The sequence below is a fragment of the Stegodyphus dumicola genome, chromosome 4 (genome assembly GCF_044657685.1).
Source record: "Stegodyphus dumicola isolate Sdum_Otavi_A_Nest chromosome 4, ASM4465768v1".
NCBI classification, from domain to species: domain Eukaryota; kingdom Metazoa; phylum Arthropoda; class Arachnida; order Araneae; family Eresidae; genus Stegodyphus; species Stegodyphus dumicola.
Genome location: NC_140771.1, coordinates 239,332,744 through 239,357,758, shown reverse-complemented (window position 1 = coordinate 239,357,758; position 25,015 = coordinate 239,332,744). Strand labels below are relative to the sequence as shown.

The following is a 25,015-nucleotide window of genomic DNA, read 5'->3' as shown; positions in this document are numbered from 1 at the left end:
TTTTATATAATTAAAACATAATATAAAAAGATTACACTGATATAAGCAATAAAACTCATATTTTCAAGAGAAAACAGTCAGCAGTCCAGTATCCAAAGCAATGAACGGAAAACTGTTGCCAAATCCACGTTTCTAAAAGAATGAAACTATCGTCAGAAAGCAATAACCAATTAAAATTGTGCTTTATGGATGACACAATTCAAAATATAGAAACCTCTTTGCCATTAGCTAATAAAGAGAGAGAGGGGAAAAAAACAAAATTCTTTATGTTGTGCCTCGCGAGACATATGCACGTCAGAACAAGAAGATTGCGATGTGTGTGTTGCGTGTCCAAAAGTCAAAAGAAAGCAATCAGCACTTTATCTCATATTTTCAACAGTCATCAGCCCAGTATACAAAGCATTGAATGAAAAACTGGTGCCAAAACGACATTTCTAAAAAAATGAAACTATTCAAAATGATGAGATTTTATCAAAAAAGATAAAATTAAAAAAAATATGATTCGAATTTTGAAAAATTGCTTCGAGGTGCACTGGCTCGTGTCTAGATGCACCCTATGTACCAAATTTCGTAGTCCTGGGTCTATTACACACAGACTCTTTCTTTTATTATGTGTAGAGATGATTACGTCATGTATTAATATATTAAATTATTTTTTCATCGTATCTCATTTGTATTAGTATTATTTTTCATGCATTATTTTATTATTATTATTACTATATTACTACTATATTATTATTATTATTTATTACTATATTCTTATTTATATCATTATTTTTATTTATTTTTTAGTATCATAGTTTTTTTATATATAGTATATTTAATATTCCTATTATAGCAGTATCTGTATTATTTTATATATTCCTTGTTCTTTTCTGAGCTAGGTATTATGTTTTATTATTGTATTCTATAGCCTTTTTTATCGAGTTATTTTCTTACATCTGCGAGGCATAATTTGTGTAACATGAAGAGTTTTCCCTTTCTTTTCTTAAATTTAAAAAAAATTACTAGAAAACGAATGACGATGTCATGGCTCTGTTTTATTTCTATTGGATATTGCCATTATGTATATGTATGCGCCATTAGCGCTATACATCATACAAACAAAAGTACTTGCTCGACATTTATTTTACCAATGATTGACTGGTCTTAAACAAATACAGCAGTACCTCAGTATACGAGTTTAATTCTTTCCGTGATCGAGTTAGTAAGCTAATCTATTCGTCTCCTGAAACAATTCTGCCCATTGAAATGAATTTAAATAATATTAATCCGTTCCACATCTCTGAATAACTATTTGAGTTTTTAATAAAAAAAGTTCTCATGTAGAGTATAGAAAACTAATAAAAGCTTTATAAAACATAATAAAAATAGACAAAAGGAAATGTAAAGGAATAAGTTGGTGTTATAAAGTTTAATTTTTGCATTATATTTATGTGCAAGGTATCTGGTTTAATTTTTTATTTTCTCACTTTCATTTTAAGTGTTTTTCAATAAAAACTTATCCAGGAAAGTTTGTTTCATTCTTCTTTTAAGAAACAGATTACACAAGAATTTATACTTTAAAAGAAAATCCGAAACTATTCAGGCAACAAAAGCGGAGGAACAAAAGCGAGGATGACAGGTTAAGCTGCTAAACACTGAAGAACGTTAAACGAATGAAACAGATCAAAGCATCCTGCAGATATTATTTTGTAACAAAAATTTGGAAAAAGTTTTTAATCCAATATCGGGATTTCAGAGGAAAATTCCTCGAAAAGTATCGTTAAATCCAAGCTATACTTTAATAATAAATTCATGATCTCAGAGTCAAAATTGTACAGTGCCTTATTTTAAAATAAATAATCTATTCTATGGAGTGTTTTTTATAATAATTATTATAAAATATAATAAAAGTATTTTATGCTTTCCGGATGTTCGAATAAAATTTCCTATTATGTAGCTATTAATCACTCTGTATCAAAGTTCCCGGTGATCATAAAAATTTTCAGCTACAATTTTTAAACAAAGAATACATCAGTTTTATAATATGCGGCTTAAGTGTCTGTTTGTCGCCGATAGTTTATTGGTTGCTTGCGTAACTGTACTAGCCAATGAGGTGAAATTGCCACGGCATTCAAATAGTCCATATACACTGATACCATACATGAAGTTATCATTGTTTTAATTAAATTATCATGGTATTTAAAAACATTTAAATATTTTTAATTCATACAATTGTTGCTCATTATGCATTTAACTATATTTACATATGAATTACCTAGAAACTTGCAAACGTTGAGAAATTAAAGGAGACGAAACCAACTAACGAGTTGTGCGTCGTGCATCTCATCAGGTAGGTTTACCCAAACTCCTATGCTAAATATCCTTTCGCGTAAAGCATTTAAAATTTTGCCCGATTTTATTCCGACATTGTATTTTAAACTGAATTTTCAGATGAACGCAAATTGGGCGTGTCAGGGGGAACGTGAACATTTGTTTGCATTGGCAATCATCTGCTTTTGAAATCGTTTACTACTGAACGCAAATTGAGCGTGTCGGGGGGAACGTAAACATTTGTTTGCATTAGCAATCATCTGTTGTTTATAATCAATTTATAATATCTAGAACAGCGGTCATTTCGTATGACCGCCGGGCTTTCTAGTTTGATATAACGTTTACATTAATGTATCATTTTTATTACTTGAGATTGAATAACGGTATTGGGAAATAAATTCTGTCGCTCCTTACGTATGCTTTTGTTGTGTAATAATCAACTAATTGAGAAAATTATTCAAAAATTTCGCATTCTTCTTCAGGCAAAAGCACAATCTCTTAGTAATTGAAAATGTCACTATCAAATATTTTTCACTCCCAGACTCTTTTATTCTCTACAACCTGTGCCTTTTGACAATGAATAACATTTTATATGAAAATTAAAAATATATAACATTTAAACTTCTTTTGGGCTTGCTCCTTAATGTGCTTGTGCCTACCATTTATTAACGCAGATAGTAAGTGCGACGCTACAAGACTTCAATGCCATTCAAGGTGATATGTGACATTGAGGTCGAACGTAACCCGGTACTGTGTCAGTGAAGTATCGCAAAAGTATAGCTATGCAATCTGAACACTTTCGTAGGGCGAACGTTTGAATGACATTCAGGACCGCTAAGTGATTCATAGCAGCTGATAGGTGTTGTAACCTTCGAACAGCTTATTGAATCTGAGAGTCGTTAACAGAAATCTAGAAATTGGAAGCTGTCTGCTTCTTAATATCATTCTCTTTTCCTTTTTTTGGGAGGTGGCCATGCCATAGCTCCATTAGCTAATCTTAAGTAGCTTCCCTCCTGCCTGATTCGCATTATTATTAACGGAGCTGGCAAACATATCGTTGTTGTTATGCGTTCGAAACCCGGAGAAAGGCACGGATGTTTGTAAAGTTTTTTGCGTAATGGGAACGCTTAAAATATCGTCGAGTTGACAGCCACCTCGAGAGGCTGATGGTAGGAGAAGAGAAGACAGAGACTCTCATATTATTCTCTTGTGTGCTCTCCAGCAAAATTAGATGGAGCCTACCAAAGTCTTTATATCACCTACGAGGTACCCAAGTACATAGCCAAAGATAAAAGTAATTCTCTTCCTCTTGATCAAAGGAAATTCATGGAGCTTATCTAGACCATGCTCAAATTAGCAGGTTCAGTGACAGCAGGAACAAGATGAAACCTGATGTAGATCATGTTAAAATCAGGAAGTTCAATCAAGATAACGAAAACAAACCTGATGCAGATTATCTTCTGATCAGGAGAATCAGGTGACATAACAGAAAGAAACCCGGTGTAGATCCCCTTGAGATCAGGAACATCAGTCACAATAACGAGCAGAAACCTGAGTGGACCATCTTCATGTCATGTGGAAATGTCATGGATCAGTCAGAAAAACAGGAAGGAACCTGATGTGGAGCTTATTCAGATCATGAGAATGAGTCACAATAACAATAGCCATATCGCAGGTAGAATATTATTCTCAGAATATCATCAACATTCCCATATTCCACGTAAAGGAGCATTTTATAGCATGTTAGATGAATAGACATTTATACTAACATGAGAACGTTACACATCACCTGTCTATTTGAAAAATGAAAAATATATAATGTCATTATATAAAAATATTCAGTGTTTTTAATCATATTCTATCATGAACTCAAAGCATTTATATTGAAATAGATCGGATTAAAAAGTAAAAATTAAATTCTTAAGAACTTTATCTTCTGCTTTCGAATAACTTAATTTGCTAATCAATAACGGACAGATTAAATTTGAAAGACAAAAATCTTACATTTCGCCGAATAGCAGCAACATTTACAGAATTGCATTTTATCAAACAACAGACTCGAATGAAACGTGAAACATCGCACTGAGAATGAATGAACGCAAAATTGTATTTCGAGGTTAACACTTTGACTGCCGCGTCATCCGTATTCCGGTGACGACAAAATTTCTGACCGGACCGAGTCGTCCTTATTCGGGTGACACTTATGAGTACCTACGAGATAAAAAAGGTATTTTGAAAACAAAATAGTTATTGAATGGTGAAAGGAAGGCACGAAAATGATTGTTGCCAACAACTAAATTAATTCCTTTTAATAAATTGAATTATGAACTTTTCTTTCTTCCTAAACAAGTAGTTCTTGCAAAATATGATTAGTAATGTCTACGGCACATTTATTGTCACTGCATTTATCAGTATCTGAATCAGAATCTAAAGATGTATTTCTATTAGAATTATCTTTCTGAAGAATATCGACTCTTCCTCATCGCTACTATTGGAATTTTTCTAAGCCTCGCAACGGGTTTCTTCTTTACTGATGTATGATTCACTTACGGTATGATTACTTGATGTATGATTACTTTTTCACATTTTTCTACATTTTTCTTTTAGATATTGCCAAAAAATAAGGGAGCAATTTTAACGCAAAAACTGTGGCGTTTATCACTACAGAAAACATATTTCGAAAAGAAAACATAATTTTCGAATCTCACGTCCTGTAATAGATACTTCGTTACTGAGGCAAGATCTTCAACTGAATTCATGTCCCGAAATGTTTCGCTCTAGGCATTTTAAAATCTTACTATCAAGAACAAGTGGAACACGGTATAGCAGCACTTATCGCCTGAGGAGTTCAGGACTAACAGTAGGACTAGCTAACAATCCTACAGGAGTTCAGGACTAATATTTGCAGCGAGGCAGGTTTCGTTTGCCATGAACCACTGGGTGTATAATGGAAGCCTGTTGCTGTTTTCGGGTGTGAAGACACTTCATGGGTGTCATTTATTCTTCTTCAGCAGACAGCCAGTGTCTTTCACTTGATGACAGAATCTGTCACTAAGGAGGCAAATATGTACCACTGTACAGGAATTTTGTTACTAAATGTTTATGTTTCTACTAAATTCTTCACTTCTTCGACAAACATAACATGTTTCACCTCTTGTTCTTCACTCAACCAGTCGTTATCCGCAATACTGACAACCACTACTGACATCGCCTGATATTAACGGATTTCCCATGAGCAAAAATACCCGAATACACGTTTTTAACAATCAGTATATAATAATAAAAGGTTTATGTGTTTTTGGATTATTAAGACGTTTCGTGCATCACTATGTAGTTGACACGAATTTGCTTAAATCGCTCCATACAGTAATGAAGATGTTTTGAGAGATGAAAAATGTATACAATTAGTGATTAATCAGGCTTTTCTAAATATGCGTGTTAGGGGATATGCTAGACGTTTATAAAGACTGGTTTCCAAAAGTATTTGTGGATATTTCTCCGAGCTTTATTCGGTGCACGGGAAAAGGACCGTTAAGTTAAATCATCTGAAAACTTAAAAGGATCGTCTTTCGAAAATATTACAGAATGCGAACACGTTGAGAAAAGCTCGAAAGAAAATATTTTTGCAAAGAATAATTAACAAATTATTCAATAAAATATAGTAATAAAAATATATAAAATACTTGTAAAATTTTAACAAACGTCCCAGTACACAACTGAAACTGAACAAAGCGCAGTGAGCTTTCAAATGCACTCAAATACAGACATTTCTTTTCAACCTGTATGATTAACCATTGAACATCGCTTATTGAGAACATCTATAGGGACAAATGGTGCATATTTTGATAATAAATAAAGTAAAACCTTGCCTGGAGTTCATCTTAAAAAACAGAAAGCTTTCTGAAAACATAAATCGGCGCTAATATTTAACATTACAAACAGTCATCTTCTGTAAGGCATGCACATTCATTGAAAACCGCAATGTTAAACCGAAATGATGTATTAAGAATAGAAAGCTGAAATTTCGAAATTACTTAATGTAATACAATTTATTTTAAGTTATCGTTACTGTAGTTATTACTCGCGTTTAATAAGAGCAAAAGTTCAATTTTGTTTTCGCATTGTAACTCAGCTCCCTTTATCGAATCAGTTCGGAGGTTATAATATCAAGCTTGAATAACTTAATTTCGCACTCGCCCAATTTATCGGTGCTCTAATTTCTTATCAGTAGCAAGTTCAACTTAATTTAATCAGAAGCTGTACAAGTAAAAAAAGTGTATATGCGTTCATTAGGTTGGCACAGTTCAAGATATCTTATTTGTTTGTTGTTAAGTTGCTGATAATCTTATCATTTTGTGAAAGCTTAAATATTAAGGAAAATGTTTTTATAAATTCCTATAGGAATTTCTATAGAGCTTTAACAGCCTCTACAAACATTTTCGTAAGGGCATGCTTGATGTAGGCTGCGAAAAAAAAAAGGAGGGGGGAGAGGGCAGTTCTGTATCTCCCGTTCTACTGGGTCGATTGACAAAATTCAAAACTAGGCGAACTTTTAAATTTATAGCAATCTACACTGCCCATCAAAAGTTGAGGAACAGTATGTTTTTTGTGTCTAATTTCAGAATGAAGCAACATAGACACCAGAAATATAAAGGACATGTTCACTAAACTGTTTATAAGGTATTTCTCTCGCTTTCCTGGCCTGCCTTCGTGGTGTAGCGGTTCTGCACGCTGGACGTTATTCCAGAGGTCCGCGGTTCGATTCCCGGCGAAGGAGTTGCTAATTTTTCATCTTGCCTGCTTCCAAAAATTCTAATGACTCTACAGTGGCGCCCGAACTAAAAGGGTGTTGGATGAGGATTCTACACACCCAGGATTTGGCGTTTGGGTCCTCTAAAAACCCCAGTCGCCTTTTAAAAGGGGAAGTATATAAGGTATTTCTCCCCGCCTTCTTAGCGTGCGTTCGTGGTGTAGTTATCAGCACACTGGGCTGGTATTCCAGAGACCCGTGGTTCGATTCCCGGCGAAGGCGGTTGCTAATTTTTCATCTTGCCTGCTTTCAAAATAATACCTAATGTCTCTACAAGTTCTTTAATGAATGCGACATAGAATGTTTCTAAAGTTCAACACAAACATGAATTATAACAAAAAATTGAACTCTTGGCAGAGAAATCCAGTCTTGAAGAAATAGTATATTATAGTTTTTTGAGAGAAAATGAGGTGATAACATTACAAAAATGGGTTCTGATACGGAATACGTGTTCTCTAGCTGCAATACATTGGTAGCAACGATGTTCCATACAGTCAATTAAGTTGTCGGTCAGTGAAATGGGAAGCAACGACCAGACAATGAGTAATCCTTGTTCAAGATCATCTAACACCTTGGAGGAGGATTTAAACCAGCAACCTGTCTGCCAAGGTAGTCCCAAAGGTGCTTTACTAGATTCAGGTCTGTGGACTGAGGTGGTCATTCCACACGCTCCATACGGTGACCCTCAAGATATTCTTCATCGACCTGAGCCCGATGCCGTCGCGCATTGTTGTCCATCAAAAGAAATCCAGAACCAATAGCAGCAGCATATGGGCGGACATATTGATCAAGCATCTCGTCTCGATAACTCACACTGGCCAAAGTTCTTTCGTGGAACACATGCAGGTCACTGTAACCACAGTGAAAGATCCGAGCTCAAACCATTATCCCACCACCTCCTATAACTGTGTCATTTCAAAATGTGAGATTGGTTGTATCTGTGCGTTGTTCCTTCTAGATCAGCAGACGATCTAAATTGCTCTCCCGTGTGAACCTGGATTATTCTGTGAAGAGAACAGATGCCCATTGTTGAGTGGTCCAGGAGACGTGTTCTCCTGCCCAACACAAACGGGCACCTCTGTGTCCTCGGGGCAAGAGGACACAAATAACTAGTCGTCTAACATACAGGCATGTATAGTGCAGACGTCTGCCCACTGTAGTAGCTGAGATTCTTGTTTCTGTGGCCACTAAATGATCTGTGATGAGCTCAAGCACAGTAATGTCGCTCCTCCTTCGGACCGAAAGGGCTAAATAACGGTTTCCAAAAGGTATTGTATTCTTGGTTTGCCTGGAACATGTCTTCTAGATACATAATCCTCGGATTTAAACTGATTCCATAGTCGCTGCACTAAACTGCGTGAGACATGGAGAGACCTACGAGCATTAGCTTGTGACATCCCCCATTTCCATCCTTCCGATCGCCCGCTACCTCAACAAATCGGGCAGACGACTTCACCTGGACATTGATAGACTCTCCTGGATATTGTCAACGAAACTGCTAATAACAATCAATTATCAACACTCGTGAACAAAACGTTTGCCCTTTTTCTCCAACTCTCAAGTATTGATTTCGATAAAATAGAAGTACTAGCTATCGTTTCTGGTTAGATTTTCTTAAACTTTATTCCTATCATGCATATAAACTGTGAATTTAAATGTTACTGATATTTTTGTAATGATGAGCTTCGAAAAACATGCTGTTCCTTAACTTTTAGAGGACAGTTTATTTTCCTTTGCCGTTTTTCTTTGTGCATGAGCGGTAAAAAAAGGTCCATCGTTCAAACTTTCAAATAATTTTAATAAAGTGTGAAACTACATTTGGCCTTATTATCGCTTATAACAAATATGCCAAATTTCAAAACGCTGTAATATATATATTATTTGAATAAAAAAAACTCTAATTTTTTGCAGATGTACTAAAAATACATCTACCTCAACAATTTGGTAAAAATTGGTAAAATTGGTCTGTTGAATGATGGTAAAAATCTTATATGATATATATTCAAAATGTTTTCGAAAAACATATAAAAATTATTTTAAAATACAAATTTTAAAACTAAATCATAAAAAATGGGCGAATTTGATTTGGAATGAACTTAAATTTCGAAATGTGAAGGGAGGAATCAAAGAAGTTTAATAAAAAGAGAGATATTAATAAATATATACCAAATTCAATTAACATGGAGAAGCTAAAATTTTTCAGAGCTAATTTTTTAAAAACGACTCGTGCGATTTTGACAAAATGTGGCACTTTGGCATAATCTGAGTCGTGGAGTTGAAATAAGGAAAAATACTGGTATGTTGTTTCAAAAAAAGCAAGATTTTGTGTCAAAATACCTATGTTAAAAAATTGCTATATCTAATTCTAATATATATCCTAAGTCACGCTTTCCAGACATGAAAAACGTAAGTTGAATTTCGTCAATTGGCTCAGTAGAACGGGAAATATAGAACTGTCCTTTTTTTTTATTTTCTCATTGTACATCGCTTTATTGCTGAGATTTCGAATCCGTGACAGCAGATAATTACCCCATCATAAGAGAAGATTAACTGCTTAGAAAAGTGTGATCATAAGCAGACAATTTCATAGTAATAAACTGTGATGTCCTATTTCAGCTTTTCTTATTTCAAGCTTTGTGGAAATGACAGTAAAAATGGTACCATTTTAGATCTCTTCTCTCCTTCTGCAGGTATTTGCGTCGAGAATACTAAAAACTGAGCCATTTCAGTCTTTTTTTAACGTCATAGAAAAATTCCTTTCCTCTATCATATTTAATGACGATTGTTCTCTTTTAGCCCAAAGGGCGTCAGTCCACAGGAGCTATTAATTTAGTTTTGGCATTTTGCGTCGGGTCACTATAAATGTTGGTACACATTTCAAATTGTTGCCACTAAATATTACAGACATGCATAATATTTAAAGAAATTAAATTATGAAGAATCTGCACGAATGTATGTAAGTTTCTCGGACTACGAAAAAACAACGGTACCTAGAGACATAAAATTTTCAATAAGTTGTCCTCCACTAGAATATGGGCATCTGAAAGCTCAAATTTAGAATTTTTTTTAATTAATCTATTTCATATTTTGTAAGGCATTTAGGAGTTTCGATTAAGAAATTCAATAACTTGAAAGCGAGCAATGGCAAAACTGTACGGAAAAAAAAAATCTTATCTCCAGCGCGCAAGATGGTGTATCGGAAATGCTAAAGATATGCTGTTTTTAATTTATTTCTTGATATTGCTGTTGAATTGAATTTTATGATTTAAGTGCGAAGAATATGATATTTAATAAATAAAGGTAAGAATATGATATTTAATAAATAAAGGTAACATACAAAATGTTTAAAAAAAACTCTCCTTTGGGCGTAATATAAAATCTGAAAGATTTCAGATTTTTTAATGGGTTGTGTTTTTTTTTTCTTTCTTATTTCTTGGTTTCTACTGAGCTAAGCCTAATAAACATTTTTCTCACCCTGTTCATGTCCTTCCTTTCTTGTGTTTTGTGTCATTACCCGAGCAAGGAAAGCTTTTCCGACCATGCATTGCTGTGCGTTTTTCGGTCGTTTAGGTGTACTCTGGATCTCCTGAAAGTTTGTAACAGATTTGCTGAAACATCCGGTTTATTAAATTTCCAAATATTCCTTTGTATTATTAATGGTAAACTCACCGTTCTGCTGCTTTGTAATCCGAAACTTATAGATTGTATTTTTTTAAAACAGATGCAATACAGAGGCTGTTCGCACATTTCTTAGACGATTTTGGCAAGCGGTAATGAAAATCGTTTGCTACAAAAGACGTAATTGCAATTGTACTATGTTTTTAAAAGTCAAACTTATCGTCTGTGGCTTGAAAGTTTTGTTTTTATTCAAAATGGCGAATTTAACAAAGCAGTGGTTCGAAGGCTTCATTTACGCTCTTTCCGAAGAGAAATATGCATACTCCGTTATCCAAAAACGATGGGAGAGTCATAGTTTTGTGATATCTAAAGCTTCGATAGTTAATATCCTCAACAAGAAAGGAAAAACAAAACGTCAAATTGGATCTTCAAGTGGGTCAAAAATTCCAAACAAGTATCCAAGGAAAAATCGGACATCTTCGACTATTGCAAAGGTACGTTGTTTAATGTTAAAAGAAAATCCCCCTAGTCAAAAGACAGTTGCAAAATCATTAAAATGCTCGGTGTCCACTGTAAACAAAATGATAAACGTTGATTAAAATCTTAAGAAAGCGAAAAAACGCAATGTGCATCGTCTTCTTCCAAAGCATATCGCTCAACGCAGAATTCTATATGAAAAACACTTATCCAAAGAAAACTGGAAAACAATTGTCACAATAGATGAAGCATGGGTGTATCTAAATGATTGTAACAAAAAAGAGCCATTTATTATCATAAAAGGGAAGAAAAAAATTTAAGTACATGGTTCAAAGAATCGAAAGAAAGTTTTTCTAAGGGATTCATGATTGTTGCTGGTTTTTCTTATAATGGCAAGTTAAAAATAAAGAGAGTGCAAAAAGATGTCAAGATTAACTCCAAATACTATCAGGAACATATTTTATCTGCAATTTTTCTGAATGAAATACCATCGCATTACCCACAGTACCATCAATCTGCGAGAATCCATCAGAACAAAGCTAGCAGTCACGCATCAAAATCCACTGTAAATTTCCTAAAAGAAATGGAACAAAAAATGGTATCAAAGCCATACCCTTCACTGATATCCCTACTAAATCTCCCGATGTGTCACCTATGGATTTTTGTGCTTTCGGACTTTTAAAAACTGCATTATCCAAACGTTGTCCCAAAACCCTAACAGGACTCTGGAAAGCTGTTCAGGAGGACTGGGATAGAATAACTCTTCTGCCACTTCGAAAAGCAATATTATCCTGGAAATAGCGGTGTCGAAAGATAGTTTAGAATAAGGGATGTCAGATAGAACATTTAAAACACAAGAATTTTATCAACAGAGAAGCATACTGAAGTCATCTGCAAACTTAAGCCGAATATTCTTAACCAGCCGAATAAATCTGCGGAACGATAATCAGTGGCATTTATTCGCAAATAGATTTTTGTGAATATCATCTGGTTAAGTTATGAAACACAAATAGCCCATGAAAATTCAAAATTAGGCAAAATTTATCAGCTAGTTTTGTATTCGAATGTTTCACTTTCAATTGATTTCTAAAATTAGTTGTTTTTTTCCTCTGGACTGGAAAATAGTGCACAAATCTCTAAATAAATGCATAAAAATGTGCGTTTGATTCGTTACAAATTAAGAATTTAAAAATAGTAATATAATTTATAATGCATTTCAGAAAACAGTACTTCTATACTAGCTAGTATAAATAGCTGACTTGGAAACTGGGTTAGATATCATATTGTTAAGAAAACGACGTATAGAAATGAAACTGAAATGATATAAAAGAACGAGTATCATGGCCTGAAAATCTTGGCGAAATAACGTCGAATCGAAAAGTCACGTTACAAAGCTTGAGCATAATGGCATTGTAGAAATCTCGTAGCATTGAGCATAATGGCATTGTAGAAATTTTGCATCTGACACAGATAGGAGGTTTCGTATCGAAAAACAGAATCACACACACACACAAAAAAAAAAAAAAAAAAAAAAAAAGTCAGAAATGGTGAGTGGAATTTCGAGTTTCTTCGATGACTGTTTTGAATGACAACCGAAATAATATGCAAATAGTGCCGAAAGACGTTTTCTAGGAGAACTTCCTTTCATTGCGAACGTATTCAGTTTCTGATACTACTAAAAAGAAATCAGAAACCCTAGTATTAGAATTCACACTTAGTGCTCTTACAATATATTTAAAAAATGTAATTTGAATACCGCATGATTTTCTAGTATGGCTACTAAATTATAAAGATATGTTGCTGTACTTCATTAAAATACGTAAAATCTCAAAACACTTTCATCAAAAATTGTAAAATACTTAAAAGCCAAACACACCAAATACAGTTAAAAAGATTTTTTAAAAAAATTTGCAGTTCAAGTTAGAATTTCTACTCCAAAACAAGCATACATTGATGTAGAATTTTCATTATTTAATTTCTTCAAATATTATGCAGGATACTAACATTTAGTGGCAACAGTTTGAAAAGTGAAACGGACATTTATAGTGATTCAGAGCAAAGTCGCAAAGCGAAAACAGTACCTTCGGGGGCAAAGCTCCTTTGGACTAAAAACATTGTATTACAGTTTTATTTGGAATTTTATATTTTCCAGGGACGCTTTCAAAAAAATAATTTTTCCGGAATGCATTAGGACAATTTAATGCTGTTGTTTTTTGCCCTCTCTTATCACACACCGTGGCCTTTCCTAATAAAAATATGCTTGAATAAAATAATATATACGTATTCATAAAACAGCGGTTTATTGGGGATAAAACATTTTGTAGCGTTGGTACAAATTAACCTGAAAGGTACATAATAGCTTGATTTATAGTGACATAAAATTAAAAGCTGTGGGGATCCTTGTGATACATTATTAAAGGGCTTGTAATTAATGTAACGTCAGAAGAAGCTTTGGCATTTAGCGAGAGAAGAAATGAAATGGCATAAATGTTTCAAACCTTATATATTATGCTACTTTGCAGAAACCATATACGTCCTCTCAAGAGCTCAGATTTTGATTGGTTAAGATCACGATCTTCTAAAAATTTAAGTCTTCCGTTTAGTAGTTCAAAGAAATCGAACTAATATTACTTGAAATTTAATCACATACCATTCGATATTTACACAAAACAATATAAATGTTACTTTTGTAACAAAATTATAAAGAGTTTAAATGTTAGAATATGTTTCTTTCCTGGCGAAGGCTACATCAAATTTCAAATGTTCGATTGAGCGATTAACTTCCCTTCTGTGAAAATTTATTAGTATGAAGTGTAAAATTACTCACTGCGTATTTAGACTGTGATGCCCAAGCAATATATAAAGCATAGTTATATCAGTCTTTTGATTCTAAATGGAGAACAAAAGAGTCCTCTAGCTATTCTGAAGATGCTGTTTCACAAAATACTCCATCAGAATATCTCGAAGATGTTACTGACGGGCTCTTTTAATATTTCCTCGTCACGATATCCTGAAGATGGAGATGTCATGCTCAACTAGGGAAACTTTGGTATTTTAATGTTCGCATAATGTCTACTGATAAACCAAAAAAACTCCTCGGGTTATCCTGAATATGTTACTTTCGGACTCAGTTAATGATATCTGTATATTTCAATGTCTGCTTAATTGATGCCCATGCAGCACAAAACCGTCCTCTGAATATTATTATTAGACGCTATTCACATCCTCAAAACATCCCAGGATACCTCCAATACATCCCAAAGACATCCTGATAAGTGCTTAATGTTGCAGCCCATTGCATATCTTGATGTCCTCTCTAAATTCCTACGACAGGGTACGGTATGCTGCGATGGTTTAAAGACTTATTTATCAAGGATTGCAAAACGTCCCGGAGTATGATGAATGCATTCTCGACAATTTAGGACATCCTTTCTCAGATCTTCGTTCATTGAGAATTTTACAATTATTTTGTCGCCAGCTCTCCATTTTGTCTAATATTCCTTCTCAACAAGATTTTGAGGAACTTGTTATCATGAATATCGTAATATATCATCACGTAAGATTTTCCTTTTTATTCTTTAGTGGCAGTTCTTGCATGTGTGTACATTTGGAGGTCTTTTGAAAGGGCGAGTTTTTAGTTATTCTTCTTATAATGTTTTTCAGAAAGTTGTAAAACGTTTCCACTCTACTCTGAAACTTATAATGATATATAGCATAAAAATATAATTTCAATACCAAAATTATTTTGATGAATTAGTAAATGGTTAATAGTCTTCTTAAAATTTGTTTCATGAATCTAACTCTTGCGTTATTTTTGTTCATTTCAGGTCTGACGAACTGTGCAAGATGCTTCCCAAAAAGACTATCTGCGCTGCTGATCTTTGCTCTGGAGAAATCATTTTTAATGGATGGACGATTAACATGACTTTGTGCGGTTATACTTATAAATCGTGCTTACTAGAAAATTCTATCTTAGGATTTTACTTCCCACTTTTACGCTGTTCTTTATAAAAATCTTTGAATATTAATCCTTTTTGAAATGATTAAATGATATGAAAGAAAATCTTCTGACCTACCTTACGCTGGTGGAAGAATAAATGTTCTTTGATACCTAAGCCTCTACGAAATTAGCTTTTAAAATGGAGTTGCTTTTCATACATAAATGTTGAGTTAAAAACAGTACTGAACAAGCATGCATTTTGCTCAATATTTGAACGATTCAGACGAAGTGAGTGATGTACTTCACTGCGTTAACTCGGTGATTACAGAAAGCCCACCTGTTGAAGATACTACAGACTTTGGCCCTCAGTATCACAGAACAGCAAGGATATGCACTCTTCTGGTTATGATCTTTATATCTCTTCTAGGAAATAGCATGGTGTGTTGGCAACTGTTGCCTCTTCGTAGAAGACGTTTTCCGAAGTCTAAAATACTTTTCCTGAACTTAGCAGCAGCAGATCTATTTGTAACACTCGTGACCATGACATCGCAAACTATTTGGGAAATTATGGGAAAGATTTGGTTGGCAGGAGATGCTTTCTGCAGAATCGTGAAGTTCTTGCAAACATATTCTCTCACCCTGTCCACTTACATGCTGGTAGCAATCGCGCTAGATAGGTATAATGCTATAGTGAGACCTTTTTCTAGGACTCCAATGCCAAAATCTTACGCAATTGCCGCTTGGATTGCTTCTCTTTTGCCGTCTTTACCATGCTTCTATATTTTCCATGAGGTGAAAAAGTCTGAAACTGTCAGCTACTGTGTCTCAATCTTCTATACATCGCAGTCACCGTACTATCGGCGTCAGATTTACATGGCATTCGTTTTCCTGTCCATATTCATCGTCCCTTTCTTATTGCTTTTAGGTCTTTACACCAGAATTCTGGCAGAAATTTGGACTCAGTCATCAGTTTTTTCTTCGAACGAACAAAGCGCATCGTCGTTACCAAGAGCCAAAAGCAAAACTCTAAAGATGACGCTTGTTATATTCTTGGCATTCATTGTCACCAATCTGCCATATGTAATTCAAGAAATGATACTAGCTTTCGGCGATTCCAGCCTTCTCAATCCTAATATTGTTGCCTTATTTGGTGTAATATCGGCTAGTAACAGTGCCTTCAATCCTTACATCTATCTCATGTTTCAGTCTAAAGAGACGTGGTTTGGGAGATGCTTCCGACTGCTGAGGAATAACTGTCAATGCCCAAAGTCCTCAAACAGACCCGGAAACACGACATCTTTTGTATCTGCGTCATCCAAAACTTCGTCAAGGAACGAGATCAATACTCATAGTCTGCTCCCTCAAGCACAAGCGATCAAAGTTTCTTCTGGAAACATCAGCAAGAAAAGCGAAGAAACATATCTCTGAGCTGCAGCAGTGCTTATAATCGTTCTTTAAATATTGAACAACTAAATACTAATATTTTAGCTTTATTTACGAACTGTGTAGCATTAATATAATAACTTGCAACGTTATTTTTTTTCTCGATGTAGCAGAAATCCTACTAAGTGTGATGACTGGCATAATTCTTAAATACAGTGTGTGTGTGTGTGTGATTATGGCAAAGCCTCGAGGGCTATCTGCCTAAGGGGAGGGATGCCTTCGTGGAGGACTTTCTAAGGGAAACAGGCTCGTATACACGTTACACATGGGGAAAACCACGAAAACGCCCATGCAGCCAGCCCGTTCGCGGGATTCGAACCTCTGACCGAACTACCAGTGTTCAGCGACTTTACCGCTCGGCCGCTGGTGGGCTAATTCTTAAATACACATCGGTGTTTTTAATCAAGGGAGTGTTATCTATCTAGTTAAGAGAATTTGAAAAGATAACAGATGTATAGTGGATACTATGAATAACTGCGAAATAAGAAATAACCAAGAGCGTTCAAAGTTTCAGTGTCACAAGAGCAGGAAAAGCTCATTGGCCTGCATTTGGAGCCATCCCTTGGTGACGATATCGATGTAAACGTACGAATTATACGTCTGATCGTGTTAATGGCTGTCTGCCCATTCATTGTAAAATACTAAAGTCATGAATAATAATAAAGTATTCATGCATGCATAATTATCTTCAAATCATAAACCAGTTGTTGCTTGTAACCTGCTTGTAACATCATATTAAATATATATGTTCTTTTACTTGTTAAACATTAGCTGTAAAAGCATTAAATCAGTTTGAACAACACCTGCAATATCTAAAACTCGTAAGGTCATATTATTTAAGAATGCAATTGAATCCATCTTGGATTTTATATGGAAGGAGATCCAGTATTCGGAAAGTATTTAAAAGTTTTATGTCTGAATAATTTTACAATGCATAATAAAGAATTTACTACAGAAAGCCATAATGTACTAATTTTTAAGAATAATAAATTTTAAATAACAATTACATCCACCAAAAAAAGCGCTTATATACAGTAGGACATAATACTAAGTTTGAAGATAAATCATTAATACATTTCGAACAACTAAAACAGCATTTCAATGACGTTGGATACCTATGACTTCAGGTGACCCATCAACCAAACTCTCAGGATTTCAGATACGAATATGGGCATTCATGTTGAAAGTCGGTTCTCTTTGCATGTAAAGACTAGTAGTTTCTTGCAGAAAAAACACGGACTGATACAGTATCGTATCTGAATATCACAAAATCATATTTCCTTTCTTGAAAAATTGTATTATATGTGACACATTTTGAAAGCCCTTTCTTCCCGCTGAGGAAGAACTCTGTTTTGTAACAGCATTCTGATACCCTGGAAGGCCTGGTCAAGGGAGCTCTTAATACATGGTAGTGGTATTCAAAAATACAGCCTCAAATTTAAACGTTGTTGATATGGTAAAATGATACAAAGCTATCTAGTACACCGGAGCAGATGAAACTATCGAGAATTGGATAAATTTCCCGAGGCTTCTGTAGCCAGAGTGCCAGCCTTATCGCCTGATACTGAACGTTTCAAATGGGTGAAATATTAATCATAGTTTCGGAATTCAAATAACAAACGAACAATAGCTCTGCAAGAAAATGTTTAATGACGCCCACCCCTCCCAAAACTCAAATGCTAAATAATGGATATAAAAACGCATCACTTAACCGCGCCGTTGTTAGCTCGTCGCATATTAATAGCTATTGGTTCTAATGCTTCATTCGATAGTATAAAAACAGGGAATTTTCACGTTTCATCACCCCAACAATTTCATAATGATTCTGGGACCTTTTCGCAAGTAGGCGAATGCTCTCTAAAATAAAATTTTCCCATGGTTGTTCCGCCATCTTGTTGAATATTGCCTTCTTCGTGGATAAATTGAATTTCATAAAGGTGTCAGGGACCTTTGTATCTTACCTCCAGGACGCCCTTATATCTTGGCAAACAACAGCCACAGTGAGAAATGGTGCCTGCAACTCTTATGCACTTTGAACACGCTGATCAGATCGCCCCATCCCACCCTGTAAGAGTTCATATTTATAATAAAAGCATGTTAAATTCTTTTATTTAAAAATTTCATAATTTTAATTTAAGGCATTTATGTGATAATTTCTTTGCCATACACTGAACGTCCCATAAGCGAAAAAATCTTTCTCAAGATAAATTCTAAAATTACATTGAGTATTTTACAGTTTTTCTTGACTTCAATGTGTTTAACACATTGATTCGTTAAGTATCAGTTTCCAATTTAAAAAGTGCCCTCACAGCTTTCAAAATTTCAAATGGTGTCCTTCAAATCATCATCCTTGTAATTGATTCAAGCATATATTGTTTCAGTGTTTACACAAAAAGAAGTTCCTGTAGGCAAAATTATAAAGAGACGGTGCCAAGGCGATCGATGTGGACAAGAAGGTCTATGGGTGAAAAGTCGAAATCCATTTCACAGCAGTCAAGGAAATCTGAGTTTTGTATTTTGTATGCTAGAACTTTTTCATGCAAAAGTAAGATTTTCCGCTGCATTTCTCTCAGTGTTTAACCTTCATACTTTGCCATAGTTGCTCATCACCTTAGCATAATAAATACCTTTATTGTGGTAATGTAACATGTAAATAATAAGCAGTGCTGTCTTTCCATTCCCAAAAAACGGAACCTAGAGTGTTTCCTGATTTCTAGGTTCCGGACTTGTTAGGTTGTAGAAATCCACAGAGTGTTTACAGGACAGGAGAAAAAAAAGCATACCAGGACATTACCGTATGGTGACACAAGTAATGAATGTCCTGCAGAGCTGCTAAGCCACTTAAGCATCCTACAGACGCATATGCTCTCTTTCGAAAATATTTCCATGCAATTATTATGGTCTAGTTTGTCTTCTGGATCAGAGTGTTGAAGCTACGCTGTCACTACTCCTGAATACAAATTTTTATCGGCATTCATCTTGAACAGCAGAGCTTTTGAGAACATCTGAACCTATGTTTCTTCACTTCTGGTGTCAACGTTCTGCGTAGGTATCTGACGCAGTTATTCAATTTCCCCAGCTTTTCAAGCAGGATTTTTATCATTGTCCCAACTCTGATTCCCGTTTGTATAGCAATCTGAAGACTTGTCTGTTCTATGTTTAACTTCACATACTCCTGGACTTCATATTCCTCTTATTACAAAAACATAGCCCACTTACTTTTGAATGATATTTCGAAAGATGACAGCCCATTTGGTGACAATGACACAGAAAGATGTTATATCATCATAGACGGCAGGCATGCTTCTTTTGTTCTTTGTTTGTTCAAGCTGGTCTTCGAAACGATTGTGGAAATGGAATTGGGCTACAGTTATATGCTATGGTTCGTTAAAAATCGGCAAGAGACGCCCCCTGTTCTTTTGTTTTCATCTTAACTCTGTCTTGCAAATGGGTTTAATTCATCTCCTTCAAAACCTATTCGATTTACAACTTATTTGAACGTTAATAGATCTCAAACATGTTGGTCGTAACTATTTCAAGGCCTTTTGTGTCAGGAACTTGGCTTGCTCATTTTCCGAAATACTGTAGTATCCAGGAATCCAATGTTATATATCTCCTTTATTTTCTGAGCTTCAAGAGCTGAAGAAATTTCCAACACGCAAAGATGTTCGTAATATGAAGATTTTTAATGCGACCAACACAGTTTTCTTCTATCGCTGGCTTAGCTTTTAATATCTAAAGGATCCTTCTTATGATGGCCCAATTGTCATCACTATCGTAGTCGTTAATAACAGGTTTTAAGCCGTAAACAGTCGAGAAAGGTAAAATTGCGCATGTGGTGAATGTGAAGCTGACTCAGCGAAATTGTTGACCGACTGTGAATTCGTGTTTGGCTCTCTGAGATTGATCAGTTCTATCAGGTTCTCATAAAACTGAACAGTTATAAAATTTAGACAAAATACTTATATCAGTTCTGTGACGGTGAAGTAACAAGGTTTAATTACCTACTAATGAAGCAACTTCTTCTTCCCCAGCTATCAGCGTTTCGAGAGTACTTTCGGCTCGACAGTATTTTAAGTGCTCCATATCGAAAAAACTATATTCATCTACAAAATCTTCCATATCTTTTTCTGAATTCGAACCTTGACCCAAGTTTGCGGCAGCAGGATAAGTTGCTGCCATGCCAATAGGATAAGTGTCACATAACACTGATGTTCCATTAGATTTCGTTTGCTAGAATGTTTGACACTTTGCAAGAGATTATTAGTTTCAAATTAACAAAAAAGCAGCATTATTTATTTTATTAATATTATTTTAAGTAAATTTTGAATAAAACTATCGCATTTGAAGGGCGATTGGACAGCTATAATTCAGCAAAAGAAACAGAAATTGCAAATTAAGAGGAGTGACGTCTTCTTTTTATATCGAAAGAAACGAATGGAGCAAAGTCAATACCTACGAAGGGCCATCGATCGAGGAAAACAGAAACGAAAAGTGAAAAAAACTAGGCTATTAAAATTCTGATCACGCTAATGTAACAAATATAAAAACTACTTAATAAATTTTGAAAAAAATTAGAAAGCATTTTATGTAATAGAGGAATTCAAAAAGTGGCTTTATACTTCTGCTGAATATGCTTCTAATTATTCCTACAATACTGCACAATGTGTTTAAAAAGTTTTAAATTTTTAGAGGTAAAATTTCTTAGGGAAAAAGAGCTGTCACAAGAAATCATATGTCCAATTCAAACTTCAACACATTTATGTACATACTGATCATGAAGTATAACACCATATGATAAAAATGAGGCATAATTTTTTTTATTACAGTTTCCACTGATATCACAGATAATAAGAATATGCTTCTTATTTTTATTTAAGAAACAGTTCCGTAGAAGAATGAATAATAGTTTCTTTCAGTTCAATAAGGCTTAAAATTAAAAAAAGTTAAAAAAGGAAAATAATAAGAGATGCTTACATATATAAATAAGGAAATGGTAAAATAATAAAAACTTCGGTACTAATGTCAATAAAAATTGAAACATATGGTCTATAATTATATAGTAATAATCTTCCTTAATTCTAGTGGGAAAATACGATTTTTATCCCATTTTCAAACTCAGTTTAATATTTATTGAATTTGATACGTATTTAATAATACTGATATATATCTGATTACACTGACGATGTAATACTGCAGAGCTTTTTCTGAAAATTCTCTTCCTGAAAAAAATAAAGATTCTGAATGTTAAAATGTATAGATGAAAACTTTATTGTCTTATTTCCTTTGAAAAGTATTCTTGTACGCATTTTGTTACCTCTAATGTACAACTCTGTATTATATTCATGTTAAGACTGCTTTGATGATTCTCACAAAGTGGAAATGAATGGTGCTAAGATTAAAGGACTTAATGAGAATGTGCATTTTTTCTGTAATTAGACATTTTTAACATTCATAATCCTGTTTCTCTTTCTTAATATCTGCTCACGCGAATTTTCTGTCGGTGTTATTTCATCTATTGTATATTTCCTTTTTTTTTTTGATGTTTCTTGTTGTTATCATTATTGAAATAAAGAAGATAAATAACTGAACTGTTTTTATACATATTCATGTCTACAATTAAAATCAAATGGTAATATGTAACACTATTATGAATCAAAACCTGAAGTAACATATAATATTAGTTAACATTTTCAAATACACCATTACACACAGATTTGTTATTAGAAATACTTCAGCGGTATTTTCTTATACAGAGGCTGTTCGCATATTTTTAGACGGTTTTGGTGAGCGGTAATAAAAACTCGTTTGCTGTAAAAGAAGTAATTGCAATTGTACTATGTTTTTAAATGTCGAAATTATCGTCTGTGGCTTGAAAGTTTTGTTTTTATTCAAAATGGCGAATTTAATAAAGCAGTGGTTCGAAGGCTACATTTACGCTCTTTTCGAAGAGAAATATGCATACTCCGTTATCCAAAAACGATGTGAGAGTCATGGTTTTGTGATATCTAAAGCGTCGATAGGTAATATCATCAACAAGAAAGAAAAAAACGTCAAATTGGAGCCTCAAGTAGGACAAAAATTCCAAACAAGTATCCAAACGGACCTCTTCGACTATTGCAAAAAAGAAAATCCCTTTAGTCAAAGGAAGTTGCAAAATCATTAAAATGCTCGGTGTACACTGTAAACAAAATGATAAACGTTGACATAAATCTTAAGAAAGCGAAAAACCGCAATGTGCATCGTCTTCTTCCAAAGCATATCGCTCGACGCAGGACACGCTGCAGAATTCTATATGAGAAACACTTATCCAAAGAAAAATGGAAAATAATTGTCACAAAAGATGAACCATGGGTGTATTTAAATTATTGTAACAAAAAAGAGCCATTTATTATCATAAAAGGGAGAAAAACATTTAAGTACATGGTTCAAAGAATCAAAAGAAAGTTTTTTAAGGGATTCATGATTGTTGCTGGTTTTTCTTATAATGGCAAGTTAAAAATAAAGAGAGTGAAAAAAAAAATTCAAGATTAACTCCAAATACTATCAGGAACATATTTTATCGCCAATTTTTCTGAATGAAATACCATCGCTTAACCCGCACTGCCTTGAAACTGTAAGACTCCAACAGGACAAAGCTAGCAGTCACACATCAAAATCCACTGTAAATTTCCTAAAAGAAATGGAACAAAAATCTGTATCAAGGCCATACCCTTCACTGATATCCCTACTAAATCTTCCGATGTGTCACCTATAGATGTTTGTGCTTTAGGACTTTTAAAAACTGCATTATCCAAACGTTGTCCCAAAACCCTAGCAGGACTCTGGAAAGCTGTTCGGGAGGAATGGGATAGAATAATTCTTCTTCCACTTCAAAAGGCATTATTATCCTGGAAATTGCGGCGTCGAAAGATAGTTCAGAATAAGGGGTGTCAAATAGAACATTTAAAACACAAGAATTTTATGTAATTTAGTTTTGTGAATACAATATACATCGTCTAAAAATGTGTGAACAGCCTCTGTGTACTTGTATTTGTTAATCACAGTGTAAAAAACCAGCGATATCTCTAAATGTAATAGTATATCGAAAACTAATGAATTTGACAATTACTAATTCTACATCAAAACCCTTAGTGGTAATCAGTTTAAAGTGGAGACACGTAACGTAACATTTCGAACTGAATTATTAAGATGTGCAGATAATAATCGTTATTGTAACAATTTAGTTTCAGAAGGAACAATTGCTACATAATACAATAAATAATCCTCTCTAACATTGCAAAGACAAGTTAAGTAACTCTCTCAAGCATTGCAAAAGCATTACTACTATCTAACATAAGAAGAAGAAACATTTAGAATGGCAAAAAATAAGAAATTACTTTTCAGTATGCATTTTTTTTATAAAATATTTTGTCAAAAATAATTATTAAATTTATCCAATTATTTCTTTCCGCCATTTGAAATTTATATCAGTAATTATTTAATAATTAAAAAATGAGCTTCCGGAATATTTTTCCCGAATATTTACAGAATCGCTAATTCATTTGACATATTTAAGGAAGCAGCAATAAGCTTCTTAAAAGTAACTCCATCCATATTCTTTAAAGCACGTATTACAGAAATATATGAGAAATTCGAAACAACGAAACTTCCATGTTTGCTATAAATATTGAAACAAGCAACTTTCGAATTTGTATTTTAATGAAATATTGTCATTATTTTATTCTCAAGAAGAACCAAAGTCTGGTTCTAGAAAATTATATTGCAGTAAGAATATCAGTAAGATACTAAAACATGAAATAAAAAAGAAAAATTAAAAAAAATCTGAAAACTTTCAGATTTTATATTACGCTCAAAGGAGCATTTTTATAAACGGTTAGTGTGTTATCTTTATTTATTAAATATCATGTTCTTCGCATTTAAACCATAAAACTCTATTCATCAGCAATATCACAAAACATATAAGAAGAGCATATCTTTAGAATTTCTGTATACACAGTCTCGTGCACTCGAGATAAAAATGTTTTTTGTTTCATACAGTGTTGCCATTCCTCGCTTTGAAATTGTTCAGTTTGTTAATCAAAAATTCGTCAAAGTTTTACAAAATATGAAATAGATAATAAAACCAATTCCAAATTTGGCCTTCCCAGATGCCCATATTCGAGTGAAGGACCATGTTATTTAAAATTTGATGTCTCTCACGGCCGCTTTTTACCGCCGAGAAACATACATACATTCATGCATATTATTTAATTTCTTTAAATATAATGGAAGGCTCTAATATTTGTTGGCAACAATTTGAAAAGTGAAACGCCATTTTATAGTGGAAGACGCAAAATGGCAAGACGAAATTAAGAGCCATTCTTGGTAAATTACACTTTGAGCTAAAAATAGCAACTACAAATAACAGT

The 25,015-nt window shown here is 34.0% G+C and overlaps 1 protein-coding gene across 1 annotated transcript in view; it reads left to right on the top strand.

Moving 5' to 3' along the window:
• Window positions 1–22,189, top strand: part of LOC118200702 (cardioacceleratory peptide receptor-like) — a 264,792-nt gene extending 242,603 nt beyond the window's left edge. The window contains exon 3 of the mRNA XM_035372663.2: window positions 15,049–22,189. Coding sequence (XP_035228554.1) covers window positions 15,414–16,589 — 1,176 coding nt within the window. The 5' untranslated portion in view covers window positions 15,049–15,413 and the 3' untranslated portion in view covers window positions 16,590–22,189. The remainder of the gene's footprint in view (window positions 1–15,048) is intronic.
• Window positions 22,190–25,015: the final 2,826 nt, after the last annotated feature.